Below are 13,064 nucleotides of genomic sequence, written 5' to 3'. Positions count from 1 at the left end.
TTTGTGGACCCCAATCAAAGTTTCCCATTCCGGAATGATTGACCCCTAGAGCTGGGTCCCAACCGTCTCACATTTTTTCTGAAGTGTGCATTTGTTCCCTTCATGGATTTGAAAATAAATTAATGGTATATGGATGGAAACGCCAGTACACCGATCCAATATTTGTACATTTGCGGGGGAGTCGTGAACAAGTACACACTTCAGGCGGAATGGGACGCAGAGGGTAGATGGTAGTGTCGATTTGGAATAAAATTGCAAGGTCAGCCTATCTATCCCATGATGCTTTGCGTCAGGAAATATTAAAGATAAATGAAATTCTGTTTGATTCAATGCTATCTCTTGTTTTGTCATCTAAAATATTATTTACATATTTAACCCAACTGAAAATCACAAACAGAACATGTTTCGTAAAATAAAGGTAAATATATTCTCTACCGTGACTGAAGTCCCTGTGTCCAGAGAGCAGATTGTAGAACTGTGGGTTTTAGCGTAAAAAGGGCTTCTGCTATGTTTAGCACAGGGAAGGTAGGGATTCACCACTTTTCCTGCGGAATCTACATCAAGAGATTTCGGAAGCATAATTTTTAACTTCTGGGGTTGCGAATGAACGTGAATCTTTGCGCCCCAATTTATTATACAAATTAAGTAGTGATTAATTGTTGTGCGACGCCTGTACAAACACAGACATGCCTGTATCACTGGTCCACAAAATTAAATATTCAATTGCTAAAGCAGGTCATAACCCGAACGTCTGTGAAATAAGTGATGATTGCTGTCAAAACATTTTTTTACAGTGACTGATTGTCAACAGGCTTGTGTTTTATGTTTGACCTATTTTGGGGGAAGCAGCATGCATGACTGGCGAGCCGCGCTATATCTCAGGAAGTGTAACTGCACGAAGTGCGCATGCCCAGCAGCTTGTAGGGATGGATGTATTCGACTTCGTAAAAACGGTAAGGAAAATCAGAACGATGGTTTTGTAATTGTAGGTTTATTCGGATTGTAAGGGCGAACTGATTTATATATGTCTATCTCCACGTAGAGTTTGGTATTTGTAAAGGGGCAACACCCCGGGCTCGCTCCGAATGGCGGGGCAACGCCGTCGCCGCGTTGTTGTTTTCGTGTACGTGCTGCCGCACAGGGACGTAATTTTGAGGGAGCGGAGAAAAGGAAATAGTTGAACGAACGGGCGCACGCTTGTTCAGAAAAAAGCGTCACGTAACCGCCGTCACTATGTAAATATCCAAGGTGGCTAGTAACAGCCCAGCCGTCGGTTGCTTAAGCTCCAAACCTCTGCCCAAAGTCTATTACTTTAGTTAGCCTAGCCATCTTGCTAGCAAGATAGTACATTGTCATTGCAAGGGCGTTAGCCGTTCATATACACCTCACTGGTGTAGGCTATTCGGGCAAATGGTGCATTAGCAGCTAGCTATCAATGTTAGACCTGATCTTATGACTAACTAATGCACCACACTGCCCATACCCATAGAAACGTTGTGAGTAGAAAAATAGTGAAAACTTGCCGTGCATAAAGCTTAACTAGTAGCTAGCTAACGCAACGTTTCTGTGGGTATGGGCAGTGCAGTACACTAGTTTCAGTTAGGAGATCCGGTGTAACAATAGCTGGCTACTAGTTAAAAGTTATGCACAGCAAGTTAGTAACCATGATGTGCCCCCTTTTCTAAATATGACAGAATAACTGAGTAATACTTTGGAGGTTAAAATGCTGAAAATCCATAGTCATTGGCTGGAACTTTGAGGCAATTTAATCTGTTTACGGGCATGGTCTGCCCTAAGAGCATCTTATCCAGATTCTGCCTTGTCGAGTCTGGCCTCCTGTAGTCTTTGTCTCTCTCTCTCTCTCTCTCACTCACTCACTCACTCACTCACTCACTCACTCACACACACACACACACACATTATTGTACACACACACATTATTCTAATCTACTGTATTTGTAACCATTGTGCTCTTCTTCCCTATTCTCACCTGGGCATTCAGTAGGCTACACTGGGAGGATGGCACAAACCGAGGTGACAACGGTCTCCATGGGGGACCTAGTGGTGGTGAAGGCTACTGATGAAGAGAATGGTGATGATGAGGACAGCAACACACAGGTCATCCTCCAGCTACAACCAATCACAGCAGGGTATGTACACACTGATGTTTACTTGGACCTGATAGGGGAAAAGGGGACAAGACTAGTGTAACAGTTGGTTCGGTGAACCATACTCACATGATGGCTTCCCAATCGAATTGCCCAGGCTTTAGGTTAGTGAGCTAACATAGTCAGACCCTGCTTTGTTTTTTGTCAACATTTTCATTTGTTATTTCACTTTCCCTTGCAGTATGGATGAGTCAGGAGAGACAGACACAGCTGTGGAGGCACACCCAGGTAATTGACATATACACATATATAAATAAACACACTCATAAATAAACACAAACAAAGTATATCATAAAACATTTTCCTTCAGAAGAAGCCACAGTTGATGGGGAGGAGGTAGAGCTGGGTTATCCCATCACATGTGGAGAGTGTAAAGCTGTGCTGCTGGTCAAGAAGTTTGTCTGTCCTGGAATAAACGTCAAATGTGTCAAGGTTAGTCATGGTCATTGTATTTTCTACAGAAATCATCAAGTTTTTCAAATGTTGGTATGCAGAGAAGGAACAGCTCAGCCTGCCAGCTATTGATATACTTATAATCCTGTTTGTACAATGTCAGCAGAAGAGATTGTCACATACCATTTAATATATGCCATTTAGCAGCATTTTCATCCAAAGCCACTTAGTCTTGTGTGCATACATTTAACTTATGGGTGGCCCCAGGAATCAAACCCACAACTATGGCATTGCTAACACCATGCTCTGCCAACTGAGCCATACAAGACCAGTTGTTTGCTTTAAGAATGCCTTAGACATCAGTTGAATGTTTCTCATTGGCCAGTTGTTTCTTTACTGTCTCCTTTCTAATAAGGTGGTGTATGTATAGGATTGTAATCCCAGTGAACAGGTATGGTTCCTTTCTAAACTCTCTCACACTAACGTCTGCCCAATACAGTATGAAGACCAACTGATCAGTCCCAAGCAGTTTGTCCACATGTCTGGGAAGGCTACACTGAAGGACTGGAAAAGAGCTATCCGGATGGGAGGGGTCATGCTCAGGTGAGGAGTAGAGTTGACCAGTCCCAAATTAACCCCTGCCCTCTAGCCCCTAAGCACTTGTGCAGAGATCTGAGATCAATTTGATAGACAGACATAATCTAGAGGTAGTTTGAAGTTAGAGAGGTGGACCAGAAACTGGAGGGTTGCCAGTTAGGATCCCAGGTCTGAGGGGAAAATCAACCCGAGGTGATTGATGTAGACGATGTGTCCCTTCTCTTCCCTCTGTCTTTCTTCACTCTTGTCCTTTATCTAATAATCTCTCTCCTTCAGGAAGATGATGGACTCGGGTCAGCTAGACTTCTATGAACACAGCACTCTGTGCACCAACACGTGTCGTAGCACCAAGTTTGACCTACTGATCAACAACACACGCTTCCCCCCTGACGGCAGCGGACTCACCACGCCCATCTCCTCACAAGGTGAAACCAGACACACCCCTCACTGAGGGCTGTAAAGATCTCAGGTTGTCTGTGGCAAAACAATTTAAAAGTTTGTCAGGCAGTTATTTTCTGTAAGGGACCTTTTAATCCTATTTTCTCCCATTTTAACTTATTTTTTAATTGGTGATATTGTACACATGTCCATTAACTTGACATTTTCATTGGGATATATACACAAGTTTGGAATACAGTATCAGTCAATAAGCATCCAGGACCAGAACCATCTGTTTTATTTTGTGTATTGAATATTGTAAGTAGTGTAGCTGACCATGTCTCTCCCCTGTTGGACATGTAGCCCAGGTGGTGATAGGTAATGGTGGCCAGGTTGCCATGACAACAGAGGAGAGGTCAGATGTTCTGACTGGAACAATGGAGTGGAGTTCAGGGGCTGTAGCCATGGAGACAGAGAAGAAGGAAACCAGTGAGATATCAGGTGTGTTCTTCACCCCAACAGCTCCCACTAGTGACTATTTACGGTAGTTGCACTCACAACTCTGATGTCAAATATATTGAACAAAAATATAAATGCGACATGCATCAATTTCATTGATTTTACTGAGTTACAGTTCATATGAGAAAATCAGTCAGTTTAAATAAATTAATTCGGCCTCTAATCTGGCGCCCGAGTGGCGCAGCGGTCTAAGGCACTGCATCTCAGTGCTACAGGCGTCACTACAGACCGGTTTGATCCCGGGCTGTATCACAACTGGCCGTGATCGGGAGTCCCATAGGCCGGTGCACAATCGCACCCAGTGTCGTCCGGGTTAGGGGAGAGTTTGGCCGGAGTAGACCGTCATTGTACATTTTTTTATTTCACCTTTATTTAACCAGGTAGGCTAGTTGAGAACAAGTTCTCATTTGCAACTGCGACCTGGCCAAGATAAAGCACAGCAATTCGACACATACAACAACACAGAGTTACACATGGAATAAACAAAACATAGTCAATAATACAGTAGAACAAAAGAAAACAAAAAGTCTATATACAGTGAGTGCAAATGAGGTAAGATAAGGGAGTTAAGGCAATAAATAGGCCATGGTGGGGAAGTAATTACAATATAGCAATTAAACACTGGAATGCAGAAAATGAATGTGCAAGTAGAGATACTGGGGTGAAAAGGAGCAAGATAAATAAATAAATAAATACTGTATGGGGGATGAGGTAGGTACAGTGCCTTGCGAAAGTATTCGGCCCCCTTGAACTTTGCGACCTTTTGCCACATTTCAGGCTTCAAACATAAAGATATAAAACTGTATTTTTTTGTGAAGAATCAACAACAAGTGGGACACAATCATGAAGTGGAACGACATTTATTGGATATTTCAACCTTTTTTAACAAATCAAAAACTGAAAAATTGGGCGTGCAAAATTATTCAGCCCCTTTACTTTCAGTGCAGCAAACTCTCTCCAGAAATTCCGTGAGGATCTCTGAATGATCCAATGTTGACCTTAATGACTAATGATGATAAATACAATCCACCTGTGTGTAATCAAGTCTCCGTATAAATGCACCTGCACTGTGATAGTCTCAGAGGTCCGTTAAAAGCGCAGAGAGCATCATGAAGAACAAGGAACACACCAGGCAGGTCCGAGATACTGTTGTGAAGAAGTTTAAAGCCGGATTTGGATACAAAAATATTTCCCAAGCTTTAAACATCCCAAGGAGCACTGTGCAAGCGATAATATTGAAATGGAAGGAGTATCAGACCACTGCAAATCTACCAGGACCTGGCCGTCCCTCTAAACTTTCAGCTCATACAAGGAGAGGACTGATCAGAGATGCAGCCAAGAGGCCCATGATCACTCTGGATGAACTGCAGAGATCTACAGCTGAGGTGGGAGACTCTGTCCATAGGACAACAATCAGTCGTATATTGCACAAATCTGGCCTTTATGGAAGAGTGGCAAGAAGAAAGCCATTTCTTAAAGATATCCATAAAAAGTGTTGTTTAAAGTTTGCCACAAGCCACCTGGGAGACACACCAAACACGTGGAAGAAGGTGCTCTGGTCAGATGAAACCAAAATTGAACTTTTTGGCAACAATGCAAAACGCTATGTTTGGTGTAAAAGCAACACAGCTCATCACCGTGAACACACCATCCCCACTGTCAAACATGGTGGTGGCAGCATCATGTTTTGGGCCTGCTTTTCTTCAGCAGGGACAGGGAAGATGGTTAAAATTGATGGGAAGATGGATGGAGCCAAATACAGGACCATTCTGGAAGAAAACCTGATGGAGTCTGCAAAAGACCTGAGACTGGGACGGAGATTTGTCTTCCAACAAGACAATGATCCAAAACATAAAGCAAAATCTACAATGGAATGGTTCAAAAATAAACATATCCAGGTGTTAGAATGGCCAAGTCAAAGTCCAGACCTGAATCCAATCGAATCTGTGGAAAGAACTGAAAACTGCTGTTCACAAATGCTCTCCATCCAACCTCACTGAGCTCGAGCTGTTTTGCAAGGAGGAATGGGAAAAATGTTCAGTCTCTCGATGTGCAAAACTGATAGAGACATACCCCAAGCGACTTACAGCTGTAATCGCAGCAAAAGGTGGCGCTACAAAGTATTAACTTAAGGGGGCTGAATACTTTTGCACGCCCAATTTTTTAGTTTTTGATTTGTTAAAAAAGTTTGAAATATCCAATAAATGTCGTTCCACTTCATGATTGTGTCCCATTTGTTGTTGATTCTTCACAAAAAAATACAGTTTTATATCTTTATGTTTGAAGCCTGAAATGTGGCAAAAGGTCGCAAAGTTCAAGGGGGCCGAATACTTTCGCAAGGCACTGTATTGTCCCCAGCACAAGGGGCACCTGTGTAATGATTATGCTGTTTAATCAGCTTCTTGTTATGCCACACCTGTTAGCTGGATGGATTATCTTGGCAAAGGAGAAATGCTCAGTAACAGGTATGTAAACAAATGTGTGCTCAAAACCTGAGAGAAATTTTTGCAAATGGAACATTTCTGGGATCTTTTATTTCAGCTCATGAAACATGGGACCAATACTTTACATGTTGCGTTTATATTTTTGTTCAATGTAATTTTCCGGTCATTAGTCTTGTATCAATCTAAGGTTCGTACCTGGGTCAAATACATTATGTCAGATACTTGCTATTGGGTGCCATTGGATTAGCTCGACCGGTAAAATGGAACCAATGGAATAATCCCCAAAGTGCAAACTCCGCCCACCCTATATGCCAGTCAAGCTAAACCAACCACATTGCAAGTATTTGAACGTATGTGACATGTAATTGACTTAATGTCTTTCTCATCTCTCTCTACCTTGTTACTCAAATGGCATATAAACTACTTTGAACTCTGCTGTGTCCTTTGTTCCCCCAGAGGAGACATTGAACTTCTGGAAAGGCATAGCTGACGTGGGCCTGATGGGGGAGGTGGTAGACAACATCAGGACAGAGCTGTTGGAGATGCTGAGAGGAGTGCAGCTACGCAGCGAGCAGGCTGCCCTGCAGGACGCTGGTGGGTACTGGCACCTAAGACACAGGGAATAGGGTACTTTCTAAGGGTATATGCATGGTGTCACACAGGTGCAATGTTGGTTTCTGTTGATCAAGTCTGGGGATTAAATGAAGTAAAGTCTACATTATGGGTCTTTTGTGGGGCATCCCCCAAAATAGGGGACACATTTTATGTCTTGTTGAATTGTCTTACTTTAGTAAGTGAATAAAGTTTACACTTCTTTGCTTTGATTAATTGATTGACTGATGATGTGTTGTTACAGACGATATGAGGGAGTGAGAGGGGTGGTGGATGGATGTGTTGTAAGCGACCCTGTGATTGGTTGATGGATGTGTTGTTACTGACCATGTGATTGGTTGCCCACTGATGGATCTCAGATTCCTGTCTGGTAGAGGTGGCAGTGTTGAGTAACCTGGCCCAGGTGTTTGGCCTGCTGGACTCAGTCAAACACATCCTGAATGTAAGGAGAGAACAGACTGACCCTGGAGAGGAGCAGGTCATTAGCACACTGACCAGTGAGTAATGTTCAATTCAGTAACTTCAGGCAGAGGAAGGGAGATTGAGAAATGTATATAAATATTCCTATGATGTTTTGTTTTGGATCATTTCCATTTTAGTCATATTATTTAATGTCAATGGTCAGGAAACAAAAAAGCCAAGTCTACATTCAATAGTAAAGATGGACCTGTATTGGATCTGGCCTCAAACTTGCTAATTGGTACGGTTGATTACTGTAGAGCTCCATCTGAGTCATTTCTGACCTCTGACTGATCTCCACAGACCTGGAGCTGCAGCTGGAGGAACAGAGACGACAGCAGCACTTCAGAGCTCAGCTCTGCCACCCCCAGCCCGACAACAACATCAGTCACACCCCAGGAGGCAAACCCACCAAGCCCAAGGCCAAACGACCTCGCTTGCAGCGGCCAGCCTCCACCACCCTCCTCACCTCTTCCCTCTCCCAGCCCCATACAGCCACCCTGCAGCCCCAGCAGTTCACTGTACTTTCCCCCATTTCATTCTCTTCCATGGGCCAGCCCTTCTCCCTGTCTGGCTTGTCTGGCCTGTCAGGCCTCCCCATGGCCACGCTGGGTCAACAGAACAACACGGTGACCCTCCACACCCTACCCGCTGGCACCCAGACCTTCACCCAATACATCACTACCATGGTTGGGGCCGACGGCAAGACAGAGACCTTGACCCTCCAACCGTCCCAAGGGCTGACGCTGGTGGGCACCACCCTCCAGGACCCAAGTCAGCTGGGAGGAACCATGATGAGTCCCTTGGAGCTGGTCCAACTCACCCAGGGAGGGGTGACCGTCAGTGGGGAGATGATGGTTGAGCAGCCCATGGGCCAAGTTGTGGAGAGTGGGACAATGGTACTCCACCAGGAAGGGATGATACAGGAGGGATTGGTGGAGGGAGTAGAGGACAAGAGCCAGGCACAAACAACAGTGACCGAGATTGACCCTGCCCCGGGCGACCAGACCATGGGGGCGGTGATGGAGCTACAGCTGGCCCAAGAAGGAAAGGCTGAGGTTGGGGAGGAGGGTTCCGCCATGGTCGTCCATGGTGGGATGGATGTGACCATTGTCTCGGAGGAGGGGAAGGGAGGGGAGGGAATGGTGGTTCAGGGGGAGGTTCTCGAAGCTGGGCAGCAGAGCCAGGTAGAAGGGGTAGAGCTGGATGCTAACGGGCAGATCTCATGCCTAAGGATAATGGTGATCGAGGAGGAGACTCGGGAAGAGGAACAGTCCAAATGACCCAGCTCTGCTCTGCAGACAGAGACAATACCCTCTCCTCTCCATGTTGCAATGTGAGACAGTAGGGATGGACTAGCCTGGTTCCAGATATGTTTGTGCTGTCTTGCCAACTCTCTGTGACAATGATCATAAGAGCTGGAAAAACAGCACAAACAGAGGGTGGACTCATTGACAGAACATAAAAGAGCATGCAGGCAGACTTGTGGTGTGAGTAAGTGTTTGGAGTATGCTATTTACACAGAGAGATGCCAAAGACCTTGCCTTCTTAGAGAAGCTGTGGTCCTTAGCAGCTAGGCCAGGGTGTCCATTATTTTCATTGTTGTTTTTATCAAAACGACAACACAGCCAGGCACGGTATCTTATGTTGTTTGTTTTGTAACACGTGTGTTACCCTTTTGGTGTGTGTGTGTGTGGGGCTAGAGGTCTACTGTGGGATGACAGCAACAGTTCTAAAACAATAAAGTCTGCTCTATGTTTCTTTCATTAAATAGAAAGCATACCACTCCTCCTCTGTGCAGCTTTTGGGATGAAGTCTTTTCTGCAGTTTTTGTAAAACAAAACAAAGATAATATGTTGAGCTCACTGTTGTCAGTTCTGTGAATCGACACATTGTATTCTTCACTGGAAGCCTTTTTCTTTTCAAGATTTGCATAATTTTTCACATGATTGTCTGTATGGCGATAAATGCAGTAGATGTACAGTATCAGTCAAAAGTTTGGACACACCTACTCATTCAAAGGTTTTTCTTTATTTTTACTATTTTCTACATTGTAGAATAATAATGAATACATCAAAACTATGAAATAACACATGGAATCATGTAGTAACCAAAAAAGTGTTAAACAAATCAAAATATATTTGAGATTCTTCCAAGTAGCCACCCTTTGCCTTGATGACAGCTTTACACACTCTTGACATACTCTCAACCAGCTTCACCTGGAATGCTTTTCCAAGGAGTTTCCACATATGCTGAGCACATGCTGAGCACTTGTTGACTGCTTTTCCTTCACTCTGCGGTCCAACTCATCCCAAACCATCTCAATTGGGTTGAGGTCGGGTGATTGTGGAGGCCAGGTCATCTGATGCAGCACTCCATCACTCTCCTTCTTGATCAAATAGTCCTTACACAGCCTGGATGTGTGTTGGGTCATTGTCCTGTTAAAAAGCAAATGATAGTCCCACTAAGCTTAAACCAGATGGGATGGCGTACCGCTGCAGAATGCTGTGGTAGCCATGCTGGTTAAGTGTGCTTGAATTCTAAATAAATCACTGACAGTGTCACCAGCAAAGCACCATCACACCTCCTCCATGCTTCATAGTGGGAACCACACATGTAGAGATCATCTGTTGACCTACTGTGCTTCTCACAAAGACACGTCGATTGGAACTAAAAATCTAAAATCTGGACTCATCAGACCAAAGGACAGATTTCCACTGGTGTAATGTCAATTGTTTGTGTTTCTTGGCCCAAGCAAGTCTCTTATTATTATTTAGTAGTGGTTTCTTTGCAGCAATTCGACCATGAAGGGCTGATTCACGCAGTCTCCTCTGAACAGTTGATGTTGAGATGTGTCTGTTACTTGAACCTATCCTCTGCTGCAGAGGTAACTCTGGGTCTTCCTTTCCTGTGGCGGTCCTCATGAGAGACAGTTTCATCATAGCTCTTGAGAGTTTTTGAAACTGCACTTAAAGAAACTTTCAAAGTTCTTTACAATTCCAGATTGACTGACCTTCATGTCTTAAAGTAATAATGGACTGTCATTTTTCTTTACTTATCTGAACTGTTCTTGCCATAATATGGACTTGGTATTTTACCAAATAAGGCTATCTTCTGTATACCACCCCTACTTTGTCACAACACGACTGATTGGCTCAGACACATTAAGAAGGAAAGAAATTCTTCAATTAACTTTTAACAAGGCACATCTGTTAATTAAAATGCATTCCAGGTGACTACCTCATGAAGCTGGTTGAGAGAATGCCAAGAGTGTGCAAAGCTGTCATCAAGGCAAAGGGTGGCTACTTTGAAGAATTGTTAAACACTTTTTTGGTTATTACATGATTCCATATGTGTTATTTCATAGTTTTGATGTCTTCACTATTAGTCTCCAATGTAGAAAATAGTTTTAAACAATTAAGAAAAACCCTTGAATGAGTAGGTGTGTCCAAACCTTTAACTGGTACTGTATATGCAAGTTCCATAGAGAACAACATATTTCTCTCCATTGCATTTTCTTTCTCTGTTTATGATTTTTAGTGTGTGGTTATTTTGCCTCACAAGTTTAATAGATATAAATGGACCTAAAGTTAAAGTATGACTAAGATGGTTATTTATGTAAGTCAAAGTAGAATAACAGGGACTCTAATGTCAAGCTGAACAAAATGCTGTTAACACTTTAGGAAGGGGGTATACATACGGCATTCATAACACCTTTATGAAACCATTCATAACAATTCACTAGCCTACGGATATTGTTGCACTCGTTTTGTCTAGGGGTCCTAGGCGTAGTTACATGGTCTGTAACCTGAATTAATATTTGCATTTATGTGAGAAATCAGTGTTTGAGGCGGCAGGTAGCCTAGCTGTTGAAGGCGTTGGGACATTAACAGAATGGACGCTGGTTCAAATCCCTGAGCCAACTAGGTGAAAAATATGCCGATGTGCCCTTGAGCAAGGCACTTAACCATAATTGCTCCTGTAAGTTGCTTTGCATAAGAGCGTCTGCTAAAATACTAAAATGTAAAGCTTGCAGTATCATTCATAACAACCGTCAGATAGTTTTACCCAAACCGCTGCCCAGCCTAGAACAAAAAACAAAAGTTCTTACTTTGTTTTCTTTACTCATAATAACATGCAAAGTTCCATGATCCTGATTGCTTTCAGACACAGAAGTGCAGTGTTGAGACAGAAATTAATAAATCCATTCAATTATTTTGGTCAATGAATGTGAACATACTTGCAGGGTATTTGAAGTTAACTAATATATATGTAATGACCTGTTCTATAGTTAACCTCTGTTTACTCAAGGCTTGAAAAATTATTTCCATAATGACTTTGTAATGTGTTTTAATATTAAAATTAAAAGACAAATAAATTGGTGGTGGTTGGTGTGGGTGTGGTGGTTGGTGTTGGTGTGGTTGGTGTGGTGGTTGGTGGTGGTGTGGTTGGTGTGGGTGTGGTGGTGGTGGTGTGGTGGTTGGTAGTGGTGTGGTGGTTGGTGGTGGGTGTGGTGGTTGGTGGTGGGTGTGGTGGTTGGTGGTGGTTGGTAGTGGTTGGTGGGTGGTAGTTGGTGTGGGTGTGGTGGTTGGTGTGGTGGTTGGTAGTGGTTGGTGGGTGGTGGTTGGTGTGGGTGTGGTGGTTGGTAGTGGTGTGGTGATTATTGTGGGTGTGGTGGTTGGGAGCGCACCAGTCATGTTCTGTGGAGGAGGGGATGGAGATGGATGGATTGGCCACACCCTCTTAAAGTCCCCTCCAACATCACCAGGCAAGCTCTGTACTAGATGCAGCTCGGGACCTCAAACTCAACTCTGGACCTCGAAGTTCAACAGAGCTTTTTAACTGTTCTCTTATAATCAGAGATTGATTTAGACCTGGGACACTAGGTGGGTACAATAAATTATCAGGTATAACAGAATCAGTAGGCACCGGACCTCATGGGGTAAGAGTTGAATACCCCTGCACTAGGGAAATAGAAGAGAGGGCATCCACAAACACCTGGAGGTGAGCGCTTGAAGCAGATACCAAAAGATCTGGCAGGGGGTGGAATGAGCTGGAGAAGTCCAGAAGAGAGTATTATGGAGAGGAGTCGTTGATTGCCTGCGTAGGGTATTCAACAGAGGTGTGGACTTGAGTCACATGACTAGGACTTGAGTCAGACTCGAGTCACAGATATGATGACTTGCAACTCGACTTTGACTTTAACACCACTGACTCGTGACTTCGACTTGAGCCTTTTGATTCAAGCTAACTTGATAAAGTAATAAAAATATAGATATTTTTAAAAGCATTCATGATTTGTGTAAATGTAATATACTAACTATTACTCTTGTTAAAAATATAAAATGGTATTACATTTGGTGAAGAGCACATTATGACTTGTTAAGGACTCGAAACTCAAAGTTTATTACTTGAGACTTGACTTGACCACAAGCCCGTCCTCCCCAATTTAAGTCCCACCAACCTCCTGTGGTGGAACTGGCTTCGAGGTCCA

General features: G+C 43.5%; 1 protein-coding gene and 1 non-coding gene across 7 annotated transcripts; both read left to right on the top strand.

Annotated features, from left to right (window-relative positions):
- Nucleotides 1-457: 457 nt before the first annotated feature.
- Nucleotides 458-11,953, top strand: LOC110496407 (glucocorticoid modulatory element-binding protein 1). Of its 6 annotated transcripts, none has more exons than XM_090208837.1 (10): nt 458-953; nt 2,003-2,150; nt 2,350-2,396; nt 2,482-2,600; nt 3,061-3,164; nt 3,435-3,583; nt 3,900-4,037; nt 6,956-7,093; nt 7,486-7,608; nt 7,874-11,953. In XM_090208837.1, exons 1-10 carry the CDS (start codon nt 851-853, stop codon nt 8,851-8,853), a joined length of 2,049 nt encoding a protein of 682 aa, XP_090064963.1. In that variant the 5' UTR covers nt 458-850; the 3' UTR covers nt 8,854-11,953. The 6 variants fall into 6 exon arrangements, with proteins under 6 accessions (XP_090064963.1, XP_021427962.3, XP_021427963.3 ...); XM_021572287.3 differs by having other exon boundaries at nt 492-953; nt 7,471-7,608; XM_021572288.3 differs by having other exon boundaries at nt 492-953; nt 2,479-2,600.
- LOC118941242 (U11 spliceosomal RNA) lies at nt 492-627 on the top strand. The gene has a single exon (XR_005037571.2). It is a non-coding gene; the product is annotated as a U11 spliceosomal RNA (small nuclear RNA).
- Nucleotides 11,954-13,064: the final 1,111 nt, after the last annotated feature.

This window comes from Oncorhynchus mykiss, chromosome 18 (genome assembly GCF_057628025.1).
Source record: "Oncorhynchus mykiss isolate SJ-2025 chromosome 18, ASM5762802v1, whole genome shotgun sequence".
Classification (NCBI taxonomy): Eukaryota; Metazoa; Chordata; class Actinopteri; order Salmoniformes; family Salmonidae; genus Oncorhynchus; species Oncorhynchus mykiss.
This window is presented reverse-complemented; position numbering and strand designations above follow the sequence as displayed.

Coding starts and splice junctions, on each gene's coding strand:
- LOC110496407 (XM_021572285.3), top strand. CDS start 851: ATGCATGACTGGCGAGCCGCGCTATATCTCAGGAAGTGTAACTGCACG. Junction 954..2,002: donor TATTCGACTTCGTAAAAACG/GTAAGGAAAATC, acceptor CTGGGCATTCAG/TAGGCTACACTGGGAGGATG. Junction 2,601..3,060: donor TAAACGTCAAATGTGTCAAG/GTTAGTCATGGT, acceptor TGCCCAATACAG/TATGAAGACCAACTGATCAG.